The 17,030-nt window shown below is 43.7% G+C and overlaps 1 protein-coding gene across 3 annotated transcripts in view; it reads right to left on the reverse strand.

Annotated features, from left to right (window-relative positions):
• Window positions 1-1,033: 1,033 nt before the first annotated feature.
• hnf4a (hepatocyte nuclear factor 4, alpha) overlaps window positions 1,034-17,030 on the reverse strand; it is a 38,584-nt gene continuing 22,587 nt past the window's right edge. For 2 of the 3 annotated variants that reach the window (XM_063209223.1, XM_063209224.1), the window contains exons 2-10: window positions 11,491-11,665; window positions 10,581-10,675; window positions 8,190-8,296; window positions 7,438-7,593; window positions 5,960-6,047; window positions 5,136-5,288; window positions 3,852-4,088; window positions 2,955-3,077; window positions 1,034-2,034 (exon numbers count right to left, since the gene is read on the reverse strand). In XM_063209223.1, coding sequence (XP_063065293.1) covers window positions 1,892-2,034; window positions 2,955-3,077; window positions 3,852-4,088; window positions 5,136-5,288; window positions 5,960-6,047; window positions 7,438-7,593; window positions 8,190-8,296; window positions 10,581-10,675; window positions 11,491-11,665 — 1,277 coding nt within the window. In that variant the 3' untranslated portion in view covers window positions 1,034-1,891. Of the gene's footprint in view, window positions 2,035-2,954; window positions 3,078-3,851; window positions 4,089-5,135; window positions 5,289-5,959; window positions 6,048-7,437; window positions 7,594-8,189; window positions 8,297-10,580; window positions 10,676-11,490; window positions 11,666-14,687; window positions 14,820-17,030 lie in introns of those variants that run through there. The other variant, XM_063209222.1, reaches the window with a different exon arrangement.

The raw sequence follows: 17,030 nt of genomic DNA on the forward strand, positions 1-17,030 counted from the left end.
TGAGAAACCTTGCGAGGCGGCCTATCAGGAATTGTTTTATGGCATTTTATCAGCCCAGGTTCTATTGCACACCCTTGCACTAAATATCCTTGACCATGCTCTGCCACGTCGCCACCACATCTTTATTATCATGTTTTTGAGCCTGTCTGATTTTACGGCCCCCACCTCTGAGAAGATTAGCTTGTTTTTTTGTTTCTTAAAGAAGATGACCTGGCCCAGGGCGAGGGCAAGAAGAAGGGGGAAAAGCAACTCCCTGTTTGAATTCTCACACTATACACATACTAGTCTAGTAGATCTGGTGAATATATCAGTCTGTTATGGCCAAGTCTAAGGGGCTTCACAGCAATTGTGTCAAGTTTGAATGATTCATGGCACGACTCTCTAGAAATGGCCACACAGATTGACCCTGTTCTCTCTCTCTGTGTCTGTCGCTCTCTCTCTTTCTCTCTCTCTCTCTCTGTCTCTGTCTCTCTCTCACGTGACAAGCCGTTCCTCTCTGTCCTCCTCCTGGAGCCATGACCGATGTCATTTCTGTTTTTGCTAATTCAGTTGAACCATTTACGAATGCCTCCAGTGTGCGGACATCCAATATTTACTGGACAAATACGGGATTGCACAAAGTGCTCTTAGAGATAACAGGTGCGTGCAGCTCCTGACAGCATGTTCTCCACGAGCCTTATACCGCAGCAGTGGAGATGAAATCAATATCTCCCCACGCAGAACACAACAGCTGAAACCATATGACTCAGACTCAACCACGTCTGAAGTGTTTACTCTGCATTCATATAGTGCACCATATGCAGTTTTTGGTGCTCCTGTTTTTGTTCTACATTTGTTATACACTGAATGATCAAACCTTTTTAGAGTCTGCCTCTGCAATGTTTGAATGTTAATCATTGACACAAAGGTGAACGGCTTGCTGTTAATTTAGATCGTACTTATTAATGAGGTGATAAACTATTAATTATTAAGTCCATTGATACGGCCGACAAAGGAAGAGTGAGTGGAAAGGAAAAGATGACAGACACATGTGTGTAAAAATAAAACCTTGACATTCTTTAATTTCATTTCACATTTCAAGGTCACACATGGCCCATGTGAGGCAGTGTCGTTTCCAAAAGGCACTTTTTTGAAGAAGTTTTTTTTTTTTTACATGGCACCTGTCAGTATAACAACCAACATAACATGACTACAGATCGAACAGAGCACACAGGTTCTATAGCTGGCATATCTGAAAGTAAAAACAAACAAAAAGGGACTTCTTAAGTTGTAAGATGGACAGGGAGCCTCTGTTCTTCACAAAGTGCTCTAAATGTACTTGAACCAATCCATTTAATATACACGATATTTACATTTGGCTAATATATTGCTTGGAGCTGACAGATATACAAAATGCATTGTGTGTTGCATTGTGTGTTGCATGTTGAATGGCCTCCAAAAACAAAAAAAGCACAAAAAACTGTGGGCGGTTTTCAAAGGCAACATTTGCTGTCACACAGCTTGAGGCACAAATGAACTCTTTTATAAACTAGCTTTAATTCCATGTTACTGGCCAACATTAGATGGATTTCGGTTTGACTCTCACTTAAATACTATACAGTACCTTACCCCTCTAACGGCCTGATGACTGTAACATTTAGACTCAGTATAATTACACATAGCCCATACTAAGCCATGTCACCTGGCACGTGAGTCTGTGTGTGAAAGAGTTTTTTTTATCCTTCACCTTTCAAAGTCAGAGAAGGTTACCAAAAATTGTCCTTGAATATTTAACACCATCATAATTTTTAAATCTATCTCAGATGAGAAAAGTAAAATGAACAAATACATTACACATTTCTGGCATCCACAACCAAATGTTGTGCTGTATGTTTGTGTGTTTGTGTGCAGGCTAAATAGCTTCTTGCTTAGTAATGGTGGGTTGTGGGATAGAGCTAGGAGGCTTAGGCACTGTTGCTATGACACCCTGAGTCAGTTTGTAATGGTCGACGCCAGATGTTGCTGGGGGTGATGGGATTGGAGTTTCCGGAGTGGCTGAAAAACAAAAACAAGAAAGAAGCAAAACATCAGACATGCTCAAAGACATCCCCACTCACATACACAATCACAAGAGACTTACACATCAAATAAATAAAAACAAAAAAAAGCTAAAGTATTTAGCACATGGGACAACAACCAGAAGAAAGAAAGAACCTTTTTAGTGAGTGCGAAATAAAGGGCTCTTATGAAATTTCTGAAGGCATTAGAAAGGTTAAGAAAGAATAACAGTAGCTTTCTTTGACCACGTAAGCCTGATTATGCATTGGGAAGTCCATTCCAGGATTATATTCCTACAGGCTGTTTGTCCTCTCCACTACCTGACTAGTGGCCCCACATTCACCGCGCTGAAGAGAGAGCAGCTTAGTCACCGTCACTGCTAGTGCACGTTTCCTTCACAGGCTTTTCTCCAGCCCTAATTACGTACACTTGCTCTACTGTACTCAAATGCATTTCTTTAATGTTGTTACAGTAAAATGCTCCACAAGCCACACAGACGTTCTACTTTTGCTACTACAAAGCTACAATCAGAGTCGTGATGTGGCCTAATTTTCTTCTACCTTAATGTTGTTACCAATTTACCTACTATTACCTTACTGTATGAACCACTTAAAATGTCTGAGGTTGCAGTTGGCCATGTTGAGCTTGAACCAAAACTGCAGCCACTGAGGTCCTCTGTGCTAGTTTGCCATTTGTGGCCCAAACCCACAACCTGCCAGTCAACGCTGCAGTTCAGGCATGCGAGGCACAACACAATACAGCTGAGCTAAAGGTCCAGACTGATAGCTCAGCGCTAGCGATACCGTATGAGGCTTCGGGAGGGAGGTTTACTAACGCTCTACGCTGAACTCTGCCAGTTGGCATCTGTTACACGTGCATGTTTCTGTGACTGGATGATAAAGAAGGGAGCCACTCACAGATCTGGCCATTGTGGATAGGAGTGGCCATGTTGGTGGTGACGATGACATTGTTGCTGAGGTGCTCCTGGACCAGATGAGGGTGAAGAGAGTGCGGGGTGTGAGGAGCCTCATTTGCAGAACCTAGGTGGAGAGGGGAGATGGGAGATGGGAGAGGGAGAGAAGATGTTAGCACTCTAGACCAGTGATTCTCAAACTGTGGGCAGGGCCCACTGGTAGGAGGCCTAAACCCTAAAATCATTTTCTAAAAATCGAAATAATATTTCTGTGTGTATGAGTTGTATTTGTTTCAGTTTTTATTGTGTATTGTGTCAGAGGTGGGAAGGGATCATTTGTGAAAATTTCAAGTGGGGCCCCAAGCTGAAAAAGGTTGAGAGCTACTGCTCTACACAACATGCATACACATAAAAGATTATACATTCTTTAACTTTCTGAGACATTCACAACATTATCACTATTCATTGTGGGGCAACAAGTCAGGTCTGATTTTCAGAGCCCACAGTTTTCAGAGAAGCAAACACCCAAAACAATCCTAAACCTAAACAGTCAGGGTTACAATCTTAGTGCGGCAGAGATAAAGTAGACATCTTCACCCTCAGATCTTCTACTGACCTACATGCACCAACCAGAAGCCTACATGAACCCAAAGAAAATCCTACACTAATCATGACAACTACAATACCCACAATCCTTAGTGATCTACAAGGCGGCTCCCAAGCAGCATCCTTATATTACATCACATTACATAACATTGCATTTGGCATACAATTTTTTTTAACCAAAGTGACTTGCGAGGACATAATCATAGCCAACATTACTAGCAGATACAAGTTGCACAGGAAACAGAGTGCAGAGTGCAGATGCAAAGGGGGGTTTGTGTTTTTTTTTCCTTCTTACCTCCCAGCAGCATCTCCTGCAGGAGGTTGTCGATCTTGGCCATGCCGAAGAGCTTGACGAACTGGATCTGCTCGATCATCTGCCAGGTGATGCTCTGCAGGGTGGGCAGCAGGAGCAGCAGCTCCCCGAAGCGGCCCCGCGAGTCGTACTGCCGGTCGTTGATGTAGTCCTCCAGGCTCACCTGCACCTGGTAGCGCATCCGCTTGATCTTGCCCGGGTCGCTCAGGCCCTTGGCATCTGCAGGAGGAGGTGGGACGAGAGGGGAGATGGTGGAGAGGTGGTGGTCAGTTACATTTACTTTACATTGCATTTGGCACACGCTTTTTAACCAAAGCGACTTACAGTACAACTGAGGACATGATTATAGCCAACATCACTAGCAGATACTAAGTGCACAGGAAATATACGGAACAACAGTGCAAAGTAGGGTTCGTTTTTTTTTTTAAGTTAGGCGTGAGAATGAAACACACGCATGTTGCAACTGAACACAGAGTGAACCTGATGAAGCAATAACGAAACACATTGTTCACCTAAATAAACTTTAAGCAACCAGTTTGCAGTGATTTACCCCGTTTAAAAAAAAATACTTGGACTGCTCATTACCAGCATCTGGACAGTGGCTGTGCAGAGGGACTCTGTGCTATGATCACAGGGGATGCTCGACAAAGTGTATGACCACACTGCTATTGCAGCTACAAAGTACATACATGCTATTGTAGTTACCCTGACGTTAGGGTCTATAACATAAAGGCTATAACATTACATTACACTACATTACACTATAAAAGATTTGAAGATTTCACTTCTAAACAGATCTGAGACCAGTAAGCATTGGTTTTAAATGTGAAATCAATGCAGAGGATGACATGCAAGCAAGTACTGTAAATGATTGATAATACATAAGACTGCATTAAAGTGATTCTGTCCCATTTTTAGAAATAAGCTCATATTAAACCTCCCCTTGCGGTAAATGATTGGGGTTTACCTTTCTCCTGTTTACCTTTCAACCATTCCCTGAATATGGCAGTGAAAATTTTATCTAGTTAATACTAAGAACTATGAGAGCAGTTGGCTAGCTGGTCTCATAGGACCCAATGTTAACGGCTAGCTTGGAGGTAAAAATTGCATTGCCGTACTCACAGATGGGCAGGAAGTATAGGAGAAAGGTACAACCCATTCATTTAACTCAAGGGGAGTTTTAATATGAGCTGTCTTTATTAATTGGGCTTTTTAATTGGGAAATTATCACTTTAATCTCACATTGGTCAATCACAGTGTCCTTACCTGGATCAAAGAAGACTATGGCTTTGAGGCAGGCATACTCGTTATCGTCTATCTGCAGTTCCTGGAAGGGTAAGACCAACTCATCCAGAATCCTCACTGCCACACGACTCACCTCCAGCTCTGGACAGTTCCGTGGAATTATGTGATCATTTCCTGTCAGAAGCACAGAGAGACCAGTGAGAACAGGCATTTATTTCGTATGTTTTTTTCCGTCTTTTTGACTTTGTCTATGACAGGACAGTGAAGGTGTTGACAAGAAGCGAGTGGGGAGAGAGCAGTGGTGTAGTCTACGTAGAACGCGGGTATACGGAGTATACCCACTTCTAAATTTCAGGGATTTCAGTATACCCACTTCAAATGGATTGATCCATTGTTTTGAATAGCACAAATATATACAGTATACCCACTTCAAAAAATGCTCAAATATACAGTATACCCACCATAAAAAAGTAGACTACACCACTGGGAGAGAGAGATGGGGAAGGGCCGGCAAAGGACCCGGGCCGGGAACCGAACCCGGTTCAGCCGCATGGCGGACGAATGCCCCACTGCTTGGCCATGGCAGGGCCTTATTTCGTATGTCTATATGTCATACATCTATCTATATGTCAAGAGTTTCTTCAAGTTGAAAGAAGAGACAATACACTACCCATGGTGCATGTTTATCATATCATAGGAAAAAAAGTTCGGAACCATGTTTTTCCCTGCCTAGGTCACTTATTCAAGATGGCAACGAATATGGAGGCTAGACATATACATGAATGGGGGTCTATACTTGCCATAGGCTACTTCTTCATAATAAAAGTACTTGCTGTGCACCTTACCTAATAGAAGCAGGTCCTTGTATAGCATTGAACGCTTAGCTACTCCAAGGAGAAGATGCTCTCCTGCATGGGCTCGAAGGAGGGCTACCTGTAAAAACACAAACACATACAGTACACATCCACCATTAAACTCATGCCATTACAGTAAGCAATACAGTACATATCCACCATTAGACTCATGCCATTACAGTAAGCAATACAGTAAACACAGAGACCTGCACATTCACTATTGCGTCGTAACATTTCCTGTTTTAAAGGAATGATTAATGCTTGTACATATTGTGTGTTGAAATTTGAGCATTTTCCTGTTTCCTGCCTTGACTACTATAGTGTCCGTCGATGGCCCTCTTTGGTTGAATATCTCAAGAATTTCCACTGAGGTCAAACCAGTGTCAAAGGATTTCATGTGCATATGTGAGAGCGTGTAACACTATAAAGTCTGCAAAAAAAGAAAGTGTGTGTGTGTGTACACTCCTTTAACCAACATCCACAAATGAGTGACCAGATTGAGGAGTTGGCAGTGTTAATGATTGTGTGTGTGTGTGTGTGTGTGTGTGTGTGTGTGTGTGTGTGTGTGTGTGTGTGTGTGTGTGTGTGTGTGTGTGTGTGTGTGTGTGTGTGTGTGTGTGCGTGCGTGCGTGCGTGTGTGTGTGTGTGTGTGTGTGTGTGTGTCCGTATGTGTGTGTGTGTGTGTATGTGTATGCACGTGTGTGTGTGTGTCACAGTAAGAACCTCTCTGACTAGCTCATCACATCCGGAGCACGAGCCACGAGCGGAGTGCCAACACATTAACCTCTTACTTAGTCATCAGCATCTCACACAAACACACCAGAGCACACTCTCAGAGTGTGGAGCAAGGGAACGGAATGGGTGGGTGAACTGTTATGGGCTTACAACACTGGCGCCAGCCAAGGCATTTACGCTCTGAAGACGTGGGCTCTCTCATGCAGAGTGATTTACAGTGAATGACACACAGGGATAGTCTGCGCTGAAACAGTTTGAGGTGAAACGACTTGCTCAGATTTGAATCTGTGACGATCCAATACAAAAACCAAATCACTAGCCATTAGACCCCCAAAGCCACCTCATTGCTGGATATGCAAACAGCAACTAATAAAAAGAACTAATAAAAAAGTGTACATGCTTCTAGTATGATTATATGCCATTGTGTGTGTGTGTGTGTGTGTGTGTGTGCGTGCTTGTGTGCGTGTTTGAATGCACGTGTGTGCGTGTGTGAGCGAGTGTATGTGCGTGCGTGTGTGTGTGCGTATGTGTGTGTGTATGCAAATGTATGAGTGTGTATGTGTGTGTGTGTGCATGTGTGCATGCGTATCTCTGTCACTCATATGTGTGTGTGTGCGTGTGCGTGTGCGTGCGTGCGTGCGTGTGTGTGTGTGTGTGTGTGTGTGTGTGTGTGTGTGTGTGTGTGTGTGTGTGTGTGTGTGTGTGTGTGTGCTCGTGCGTGTGTGTTGACTCACCTGGTCGTCCAGGGGCAGATCGCAGAAGGATGGAATGTACTTGGCCCACTCCACCAGTACCAGCAGCTGCTGCTTCATGGACTCGCACACGTCCGTTATGGCCGCAATCTTCTTCGTACGAATGTCGCCGTTTAAGATCGGCCCCGGTGACGATATCTGTACACATATTTATGATTTGTATATTTGCATTAATGAATTGACGTTTGCTTAAGTGTGATGGCTACAACATTGCAACAGAACCACATAATTATTCATCAGCAATTACACCTACTATATGTGCACATGTTGCAAAAACACATTGATGTGCTATCATAAGATCATTTATTTATGACAGCACAAATATGTGCAGGCAGTGCAAGCAAATGTATACTCTCACGCAGAGTAAATTGTGCTGTGTAGAAAGTCAAATTTGACACTCTTGTTATAGGTCCTACTCTCTAGTCTAAGTGTTGAACTAGCCCTGCAAAACAGGGCTGGAGTGGCGATCTGCCATAGACATTTCCAGGTGGGTCCAACACCCTCATGGGCCCCGATTTTCAGAAATAAAAAATAATAATAATTAAAAAAAATTGTGATAATACATTTCTGATAATAGGGGCCCACAAGGGTGAGGGGCCCGCTGGCGAGTCAGTTCTGCGCTGCTAATTATGAGGGGCCCCTTTAAGCCAAAAGTGCCCGGGCCCCATTTCTCGCCCAGGCCAGCCCTGCTGGGTAAGATCTTTGTTGACTGGCTGGAGAGAACAGTACAGTACCTGTCTGGAGAGTACATCTGCCTGGATGAGAGCGTTGATGGAGGGTAAACTGTTGTCCTCATAACTGGACCTTCTTGTGCTGATTCTGTCTCTTTCATTCTGTACAGCTGGAAAGGATAAAATGACTGTTAATTCCTGCATTGCTGCAGAATTGCCTACAGAATGCTGCATGCACACATACAGTATAAAAGCCTCTTGGAGCACATGGGCCCCCCAGCAGGCCAGTTCACTCCTTGCTGAAATGACTCAACCACATCATAACGACATTGCTGAGAGCCTTAAGTAACATATTAAGGCTTGGTCGTTACAATTTTGGTGGCACTAACGTTATAACACGCAAAGGGGTTAAAACAAATATCCATAGGACAACTAAAAGCGACCAATACCGATACAACCTACAAGTGCGTAGTATACTGTGTGTTAAATGTGCTTTGATAGAGCAGCTGTGTGGCTGTGTGACATTTGCAGTGGGTCAGAGGTAGGCAAGGGAAACTGGCTGACAAGGTGTTTTAGTACTATATATGTGTATTAAAGTGTTAAAGGATTAATGTGTTCCTAGTTTGTCATGGGTTTGACACTGCTACTGTGAGTGGGTAAGAGCGAGACTCAGTCAAATGGCAGACAAAGTGTTTTTATAGTCACTCCTACTACTATATAGTGTACTATAATACTATAGGTGTATTAAAGTGTTAAAGTATTAACGCATTTTGAGTTCCTCTGGGGGTTTACGCTGCTACTGTGACAGTGAATGAGTTGTAGTGGGAGAGAGGGAGACTTGGGCAAAAAGTTCCGGAACATTATGGGTGCACTATAGAGTACTACGTATATACAGTGCATGTATTAAAGTATTAAAGTGTCTGGAGTTCCTCTGGTATTTAACACTGCAGCTGTGTCAGTGTATGACCTGCAGTGGCTGACTCTGCTAAATGACTATGGAGTGTTCTACAGCGTAGGTTATTGTACTCTACCTGTAAGTCTTCAAGTGTGTTTGACCCTGCTGCAGTGTGTCAGTGGAGTGGATGGGTTGTAGTGCGAGTCTCAGTGAGAGAATCAGGGGGAATCTGTGTGTTTTAAAGCATGCTGTACAGTTGGATTCCTACATGTACGTATATGTTCATAAAAGTGCTTGAGCCTGACAGTAGGGGTGTAAATCACAGCCTCAATGACGATAGGATACGATGTCGATTTCTTAAACCAGGGATTCGGTTATTTCGATCATTAAAAATTCCCCACTATACAATACGATTTTATTTTTTCCAATTACTTTTCTGCTTCTATTATGTTATGGAGCTAGGGAATTGGAAATGGGACAGCGATTCGATTATTTTCGATACTTAGAATGCCCCACGATACGCTACGATTCGATTAAATTGTCGGCCCTAGGATCGATGCATCGATACATTTCGATGATTATTTACACCCCTACCTGTACCTGGCAGGTGTTAGGTTAGGTGCTACCTTGCTTTTTGTCAGTGTATGGTAGTGGGTGATAGATAGACTCACTCAGATACTGAGGTGATGGTAGGCTGCGAGGACTGGAGGAGGGGTGAGGGTGGGTAGGAGGAGGAGGAGGGGTGAGGGACTCAAGGTTGAGCTGTTTATCAGTGCTGCTTATGATGCCTATGATATGTTTGCTCAGCAGATCTGTGGCGAGACTTCAGCAAAGCTCCGGTGAACATTAACGCGAGGCCCTCGCACAACATAGCTCTGCGCTGGGGTCTCTTGCGACACTCACTGCTACACACGGGGGCCATGAGCCAACTTGGGAGCACGGTGCCGCAGATGCATGCATAAGACTCCGAGTGTTGGTGTGGGGGGGGGGGGGGAGACAGACAGAGAGAGACACACACAGACAGATAGACAGACGACACAGAGAGAGAGAGAAAGAGAGAGAGAGAGAGAGAGAGAGAGAGAGAGAGAGAGAGAGAGAGAGAGAGAGAGAGAGAGAGAGAGAGAGAGAGAGAGAGAGAATTTGATTTCTGTCTGTGTATTTAGCTGTGTGTGTGTGTGTGTGTTAGTTTGTGTTGTGTGTGTCTGGGTATGTGTGTGTGTGTGTGTGTGTGTGTTAGTTTGTGTTGTGTGTGTGCGGGCATCGTGCCATCTCGTGTGCCTTGTTCCAATCCAGCCATGCTCTGCAGTTACCCCATTCTGAAATGTACTGTACAGTGCTTGTCAATGTTCTCTCCCATTCGGAAGTGTGTGTTATCAGTCTAGATACAGTATCGTACAGTATGTCAGCATGTTCATCAGTGTTGTTATCTCATGCTGCCCGAAACGTCACTACATTAAAATAAGACAAACGGGAGCATGGATTTTCAGTTTTCATGTGACTTTCCTGCACCCTCATTTTTTTAGACGGATGTGCATGTCTTTTTCTTCCATTAAACTTACCTTCTTTCTTCATGCCGGCCCTGAAGCACTTCTTCAGCCTACAATATCTGCACTGGTTCCTCTTGTCTTTGTCCACTATGCACTGTCTGCTGAACCTGGAGAAACAAATTACACAGATGAGTTAAATGGGGGGGGGGGGTGTCATCTCTCTTGCAATTCTCTTTCTAAGTATATCAATTTTAATGTATGCCAGTCGAATCAGGTCTGTTTGTTCAGTACATCCTAAAGCATTAGGGTTTGCTAACCATGCAGGTAAAAAGGACAGAGTTATAGGAGAATATTGTAGTCCAGAAAAAAGGAAGATGACAAGACTGAAAAGCTCTGAGACATCTGACTCAACTACCATTATTTTCAAGTATGCATTAGACTTGAATTCACTTGATAGATAACATCCCTTTGTGCAGAGCCAAGACACACCTGTTAGAACTTATTGTCCTCAAGATTGTAATGAGCAAGCCTTAATTATGTCACTTAAGGCTCTAGGAGGTTATGTCACAGCATTGTTATAATGACGTAGTCGAGTCTTTTCAGCAAACTATGAACGGGCCAGCGGCACCAGTGGGCCCATCTGTACAAAGAGGCTACGATGATGACAGGCCTGTCATTATTTTTGAGTGTGTATTAGACACAAATACATATGATTTGACTCGACTTAAATTCTCCTGACAGATGACATTAAGATGATGACAGGCCGTACCTGCAGGAGATAGCTTAAATTAAATTACACTGTTCTATGCTCCCAAATATCGAATGGCACTACTGTCATTAAACATTTGGGAGGACAGAACCGTGTTGCATAGACCTGTGTTGCAGACATTATCCATTTCATTTCTTCAAGTAATCTTTCTCTTTGGTCTAGCTATACTTGTGTCAGTGACGTGTGTGGGCATTCATTCTCTGCTTTTCTGACCTGCAGGAGTACATGTGGTTCTTGCGGACGCTGCGTCTGAAGAAGCCTTTGCAGCCGTCACAGCTGGACGCCCCGTAGTGTTTGCCCGTCGCCCGGTCCCCGCAGATGGCACAGAGCGACCCTGCGCCCAGGTGGCTGGCGGCATTCATGTTGGCACTCTCGGCTGGAGAGGAGTCTGTGGAGACACCGTGTTGTATATATTATACATTTTCATTTTGGCACTCAGTCATCAGGACGGAGGCAGAGTTGTATAAAGTAGAAGTACTCTTACAGATGTAATTACAACACTCATAGTATGAGATTGCAAAGTTGAAACCATGTAATATCATATCACTATCATTGCAATTACATATGAGTACTTATACTTCTACTTTATGCAAATCTGGGTGGAAGAGAAAGAATTTCGGGTGTGTCTTTTTGCTTGATGAACATTTCAGGACTGTGTGGCTTCAAATAACTTTTTGCACGTCAAAGTTAACAGTTAAATGATTAACAAGTTAAATCGTACATTTCAGTAGATCCACTATCTTGTTTTATCTACTACTAATTTTATATGGCAATTCTGAAAGTGAGGTATGATTTTATTTTTCCAGCTCTTCTTCCACTTCAGATATGTCCTGTGTTTCATGTTTCCTCTAACACATTAAGTGTTCTAGTCTCTTATCTCTGGTTCCCTCACATTTCATCACAGGGAATTACACGTGGCATGTCATCAGGAAATAATGAAATCAAACCAATCACTTTGTTGGTGTAGCCTTGCAAACATAAATGAAATCATTATCGTTCTGACCACAATTTAGACAATGCCACTGTGTGGGAAGCACAATATTTTGCTAAATGTACTCTCCATCTCAACTTTAAAATTAGATTTTCAGAAAATGAAAATGAAATGTAAATGTCAATTCAACATACTTCCAGCTCATGATCATCAGACTGCGACAATAATGTCCACCTCCCAACCATAAAAAAACTCAACCCAGTTTTATTTGTTCAGGAGAAGAATGGCACATATAAGATGTCAGATATGTGTGTGTGTGTGTGTGTGTGTGTGTGTGTGTGTGTGTGTGTGTGTGTGTGTGTGTGTGTGTGTGTGTGTGTGTGTGTGTGTGTGTGTGTGTGTGTGTGTGTGTGTGTGTGTGTGTGTGTGTGTGTGTGTGTGTGTGTGTGTGTGTGTGTGTGTGTGTGTGAGTGTGTGTCTCCCTCTGTGAGCGTGATGTCATTTGTTACAGCAGGGAGTGTCACTGGAGGAAGGGTCAAGTGGATCAATATTTTAAAATGTTACTTTTTTCAGAGGTAACCAGAAGACTCCACTGCTAGGATAGATCAATGAGGTTTTACAAGCCCCCAGTGATCAATATGTTTTACAAGGCCTCTTCGTTTAGGCAGTAATTGCTCAGTAATTCAGAGCCAATTCAGACAAACAGAGCAAACATTACTACAGGGCACATCGGGGCCTCCTCCCCAGCACGAGGCCTGGGGCCCCCTCTCTTGCAGGGAGCAGAAAGCAAACCTTAGTGTATACTCACACAAAATGACGAATCACAACATTTTAAACCAAAGCTGCCATGTATGATAGTATATCATAAATATGAAAGCAGAAGCTAAATGTAAGAAGTATGACATCTACTCAAAGTCAAACTTGGTAATGGTTTAGCATTGTCAAGTCATCAGAAAATCACAGTGGTATACTCAATGTCTGCATTTAAATTCACGTGTTTGGTTACAATTAGCAACAGTAATCATTGAAACCTATTCAAATTGATTGATTGACGTGTGAATGGTGAATGGTTAGCGCCACTTTCTCGACATAAAAAGAAAACAACAAAGATGATGAATAATCGGCTTCAAAAGGAAAAACACTTCACTTCCCTTTCAAAAACAATTTAAATGATGAAATGCCAATTTCGACTAACACATTCACATCACCTGACATGATGGATGTAACAGCGCAGACTTGGCAAAAATAAAATGAAATAACATAAATAAAATTAAAACAGCACAAGTCGATGTGCATGACCCACATAGTGCAATGACAAAACAAATCTATAATCACACTCATCAGTACTAAATGGGTCAGTTTGCTTTCCTACACCATTCATTTCTCCCCAATCCTAGTCTGACCTGGGCCTCCAAAATGGCAAAGAAAACTCCCAACATTTTGGTCCAGTGTCCATCATTATGCGTCTTTACTGTACACATGGTTCAATCCTAGTCTTGATTGGTTTGGTTGACTATGACTGACTAATGGACCAGATAGCAGACTGTCTATAGCAGTTTGGCTGAGTGGAGCTGTCAGCAGCAGTATCCACAAGCTCCACAAGCTCCACACACACACACACACACACGCACGCTTGTACACACACGCGCGCACACACACACACCCACACACACACGGACACACGCTTGCACACACACACACACACACACACGCACGCACGCGCGCGCACGCGCGCACGCGCGCGCGCACGCGCGCGCACACACACACACACACACACACACACACACACACACACACACACACACACACACACACACACACACACACACACACACACACACACACACACACACACACACACACACACACACACACACACACACACACACCTGACATGGGAGAGTAAGAAGCAAAGCCATTTCCATGACTTCTTCCCCGGGTTCCATGTCACTGTCAAGCGCATCAAGAGAAACCCAACCCAGGTATCTGATCATTCGTTACTCTCTCAGCCACAGTGGGAACCGACAGAAAGAAGCGAAAGGCAAGAGGAGCTTCCTCGATGAGAACTTACCACAAGTCAAAGACCACCGGGCCCCCCAAAAACAAGCTGTATGCACACATGCTAAGACATGTTCCCCTGATCCATAGACATCATTCTGGAACAGCCATCTATCAATCCCAACTACGAGTTTCAGTCTGACAGCTGATCTCCACTCGAAAGATCCCAGTGAGACAAATTTCCACGACAGTACACCACACGGTTGCTCTTTTTAAACCCGAGAAAAGCTCAGGCAGTCAGCACACACTGACTAACTCATATTGACTAACTAATTAACCAAGACTGTAACAGGCCCCAATTCTGAGCGCCCTAAGACAGACAGCTCATCCTATATATTCAGTATATTCAACATGGCTCTCCTGTCAAAAACACTCGGGGGCCCCCTTTTCATGTATCCTAACGGGCCACTTCAGGACTCACCTGTGCCCATGGCCAGCACCTGCTGCATGTTCTCGAACTCCAGCGTGGTGTACGCCGGGTCCAGTGCCTCGCTGTAGTCTGCCATCTCCATGTCTACTACCAGTGCGTGGGACAGGCGCATTCTCAGCAAGCTGCTCCGTAGCGTCCCGGAGTAGTCTCCCAGTGCAGCGCCGGGCCCCCCCACCCCTAAGGCCCTGGCCACGCCCCCCCGGCACGGGAAAGGTAAGAGAGGTAGAGGAAGACACTACTGGGAGGGGAGGGGAGGGGAGGGGAGGATGGGTGGATGGGTGGATGGGTGGAGGAAGGGGTGGGGGTGGGGGGTGTTTGTGCATGAGTGGGGTTGTGTGTGTGTGTGTGTGTGTGTGTGTGTGTTTGTGTGTGTGTGTGTGTGTGTGTGTGTGTGTGTGTGTGTGTGTGTGTGTGTGTGTGTGTGTGTGTGTGTGTGTGTGTGTGTGTGGGGGTGTGTGTGTGTGTGTGTCTGCCTGTGTGTGTGTGTGTGTGTGTGTGTGTGTGACTCAGTGTGATGGACAGCTAGGAAGCTGTGGTTGAAGGGTGTGTGTGTGTGTGTGTGTGTGTGTGTGTGTGTGTGTGTGTGTGTGTGTGTGTGTGTGTGTGTGTGTGTGTGTGTGTGTTCATGTGCGTGTGAGAGCTACAATGGGTTAAAAATCAACCAGAAGGGCTCTTCAAAATCTCAGTCCCCACTGCCTCTACAAAGATAACACATCACAGATTGCTTTTCCTCTGCTAGTCCTTCTAAAGACTCTATCACCATAGCCGTTCTAGTTTTCATCTTTTATATTCTTAATGTTTTTCTTCCTCTGTCTGCGTCTTCTTGCCTTCCTCACCATAATGTTTCCTTGCAATATCTGTTTCCAAGATTTTTTTTGATCTGCTAAAATCTACTACTGTATATTCCCTCTTCCAAGTCCTGCCCCTTTCGCCTTTCTCAAAGTTATTCACTTGACTCTAACATGAGCACCGTAAGTACAAGAACGAAAATGTTGGGCATCTGGTTTGACATACAGTACGCACATTGATGTGTCACTCAGATGGAATCTTGTGTGTAATTTAAAGTACAGCTGCATGTAGGATCCAGGTGATCAAAAATATCCAAGGCACTCGTCTTCTTGGTTAAAAGATTTTAATAAACGTAGCTAGTTCATAATGGAACTGTTTCAGCCAACATGCTTCAGCCAACAATGACCTTCGTCAGGGCTTTAAAGCATTTCATTTACAACTGTATGTAGGCCTACTTCATCCATTTCAACACAGCCTACTGTGGCCATTCAGACCGCTCTCTGTGCAAGCTGTAATGTTACCCTCTCAGCTCTACCGCATGGCGGTTTCAGCGAAAAGTTAAAAGCCAGCCACGCGGCCTTGATTCTGTGCAAATGCAAAAATATGTGTTTGCTAAATCGGGGCTAATTCGAATACAATAAACAACAGCAATAACGGGCGAGGGGAGGGGAAATCATGGCTCTGTGTAAAAGAGCTCATTGTTCTGACCAACCCAGTGCACATGTGATCAGATCTGCTGGCCCAAATTCACCAGACCGGTAGCTACTAGCCACAGTACAGAACCACATGCAAATCACCAAGTGAGGAGCTTGTTCTACCATGAAGACTCAAGAGGCAAAATGAATGTTACAGACATCGATTTAACAATGATTTTTGAACATGAGGTTGACGAAAGGGAGACACTTATTGATTAGTGAGAGTATTGGTATCAGTCGACTAATTAGAATCTTCCTGGCCTTAAACAGTAGCTCCCATTTTCCAAAATTAGTATGCGTCCATTTTCAGAAATACAGTATTTTTTATAACAATATTGCTTTCTCTTGTACTTCTCACTTAACATCCATAACATCACTGTTATTTTATGTGGTGACTGAAAATCAGACAACAGTAACACTGTTCCAATTGCCCCGATGCAACCTTAAAAATCATTCAAGTAACACTACGGGAAGTTAAATTTAAATGTTTTTTATGGTGTGTTTTGGGTAATAGCTCTTTAAACGCAAAGCCATCACAAAGGGGTCCTCCTTCTCCTCAATCTGAATCTCATCAAATAGTTCATCGGGCTGCCAATATGGACACTTAATCACTGGATCCTGATTAACGAATCCTGACTAAACAAGCCAGTGTTGGACATCACTCATCCCACTCAACGATGTGCAGAAGTTTGCTTGCCAATTGTGTGATATAATATAAATCTGAGTATATGCATTTGTACTATAAAAAAACTTAGTGTGTTCACATTTATAAAAGCAGGAATAAAACATGTAGTATATCCACACTTTCACTGAGAACAAACCATATCTCCATCAATTTTATTCATCCAGC

Source organism: Engraulis encrasicolus, chromosome 10 (genome assembly GCF_034702125.1).
Source record: "Engraulis encrasicolus isolate BLACKSEA-1 chromosome 10, IST_EnEncr_1.0, whole genome shotgun sequence".
NCBI lineage: Eukaryota > Metazoa > Chordata > Actinopteri > Clupeiformes > Engraulidae > Engraulis > Engraulis encrasicolus.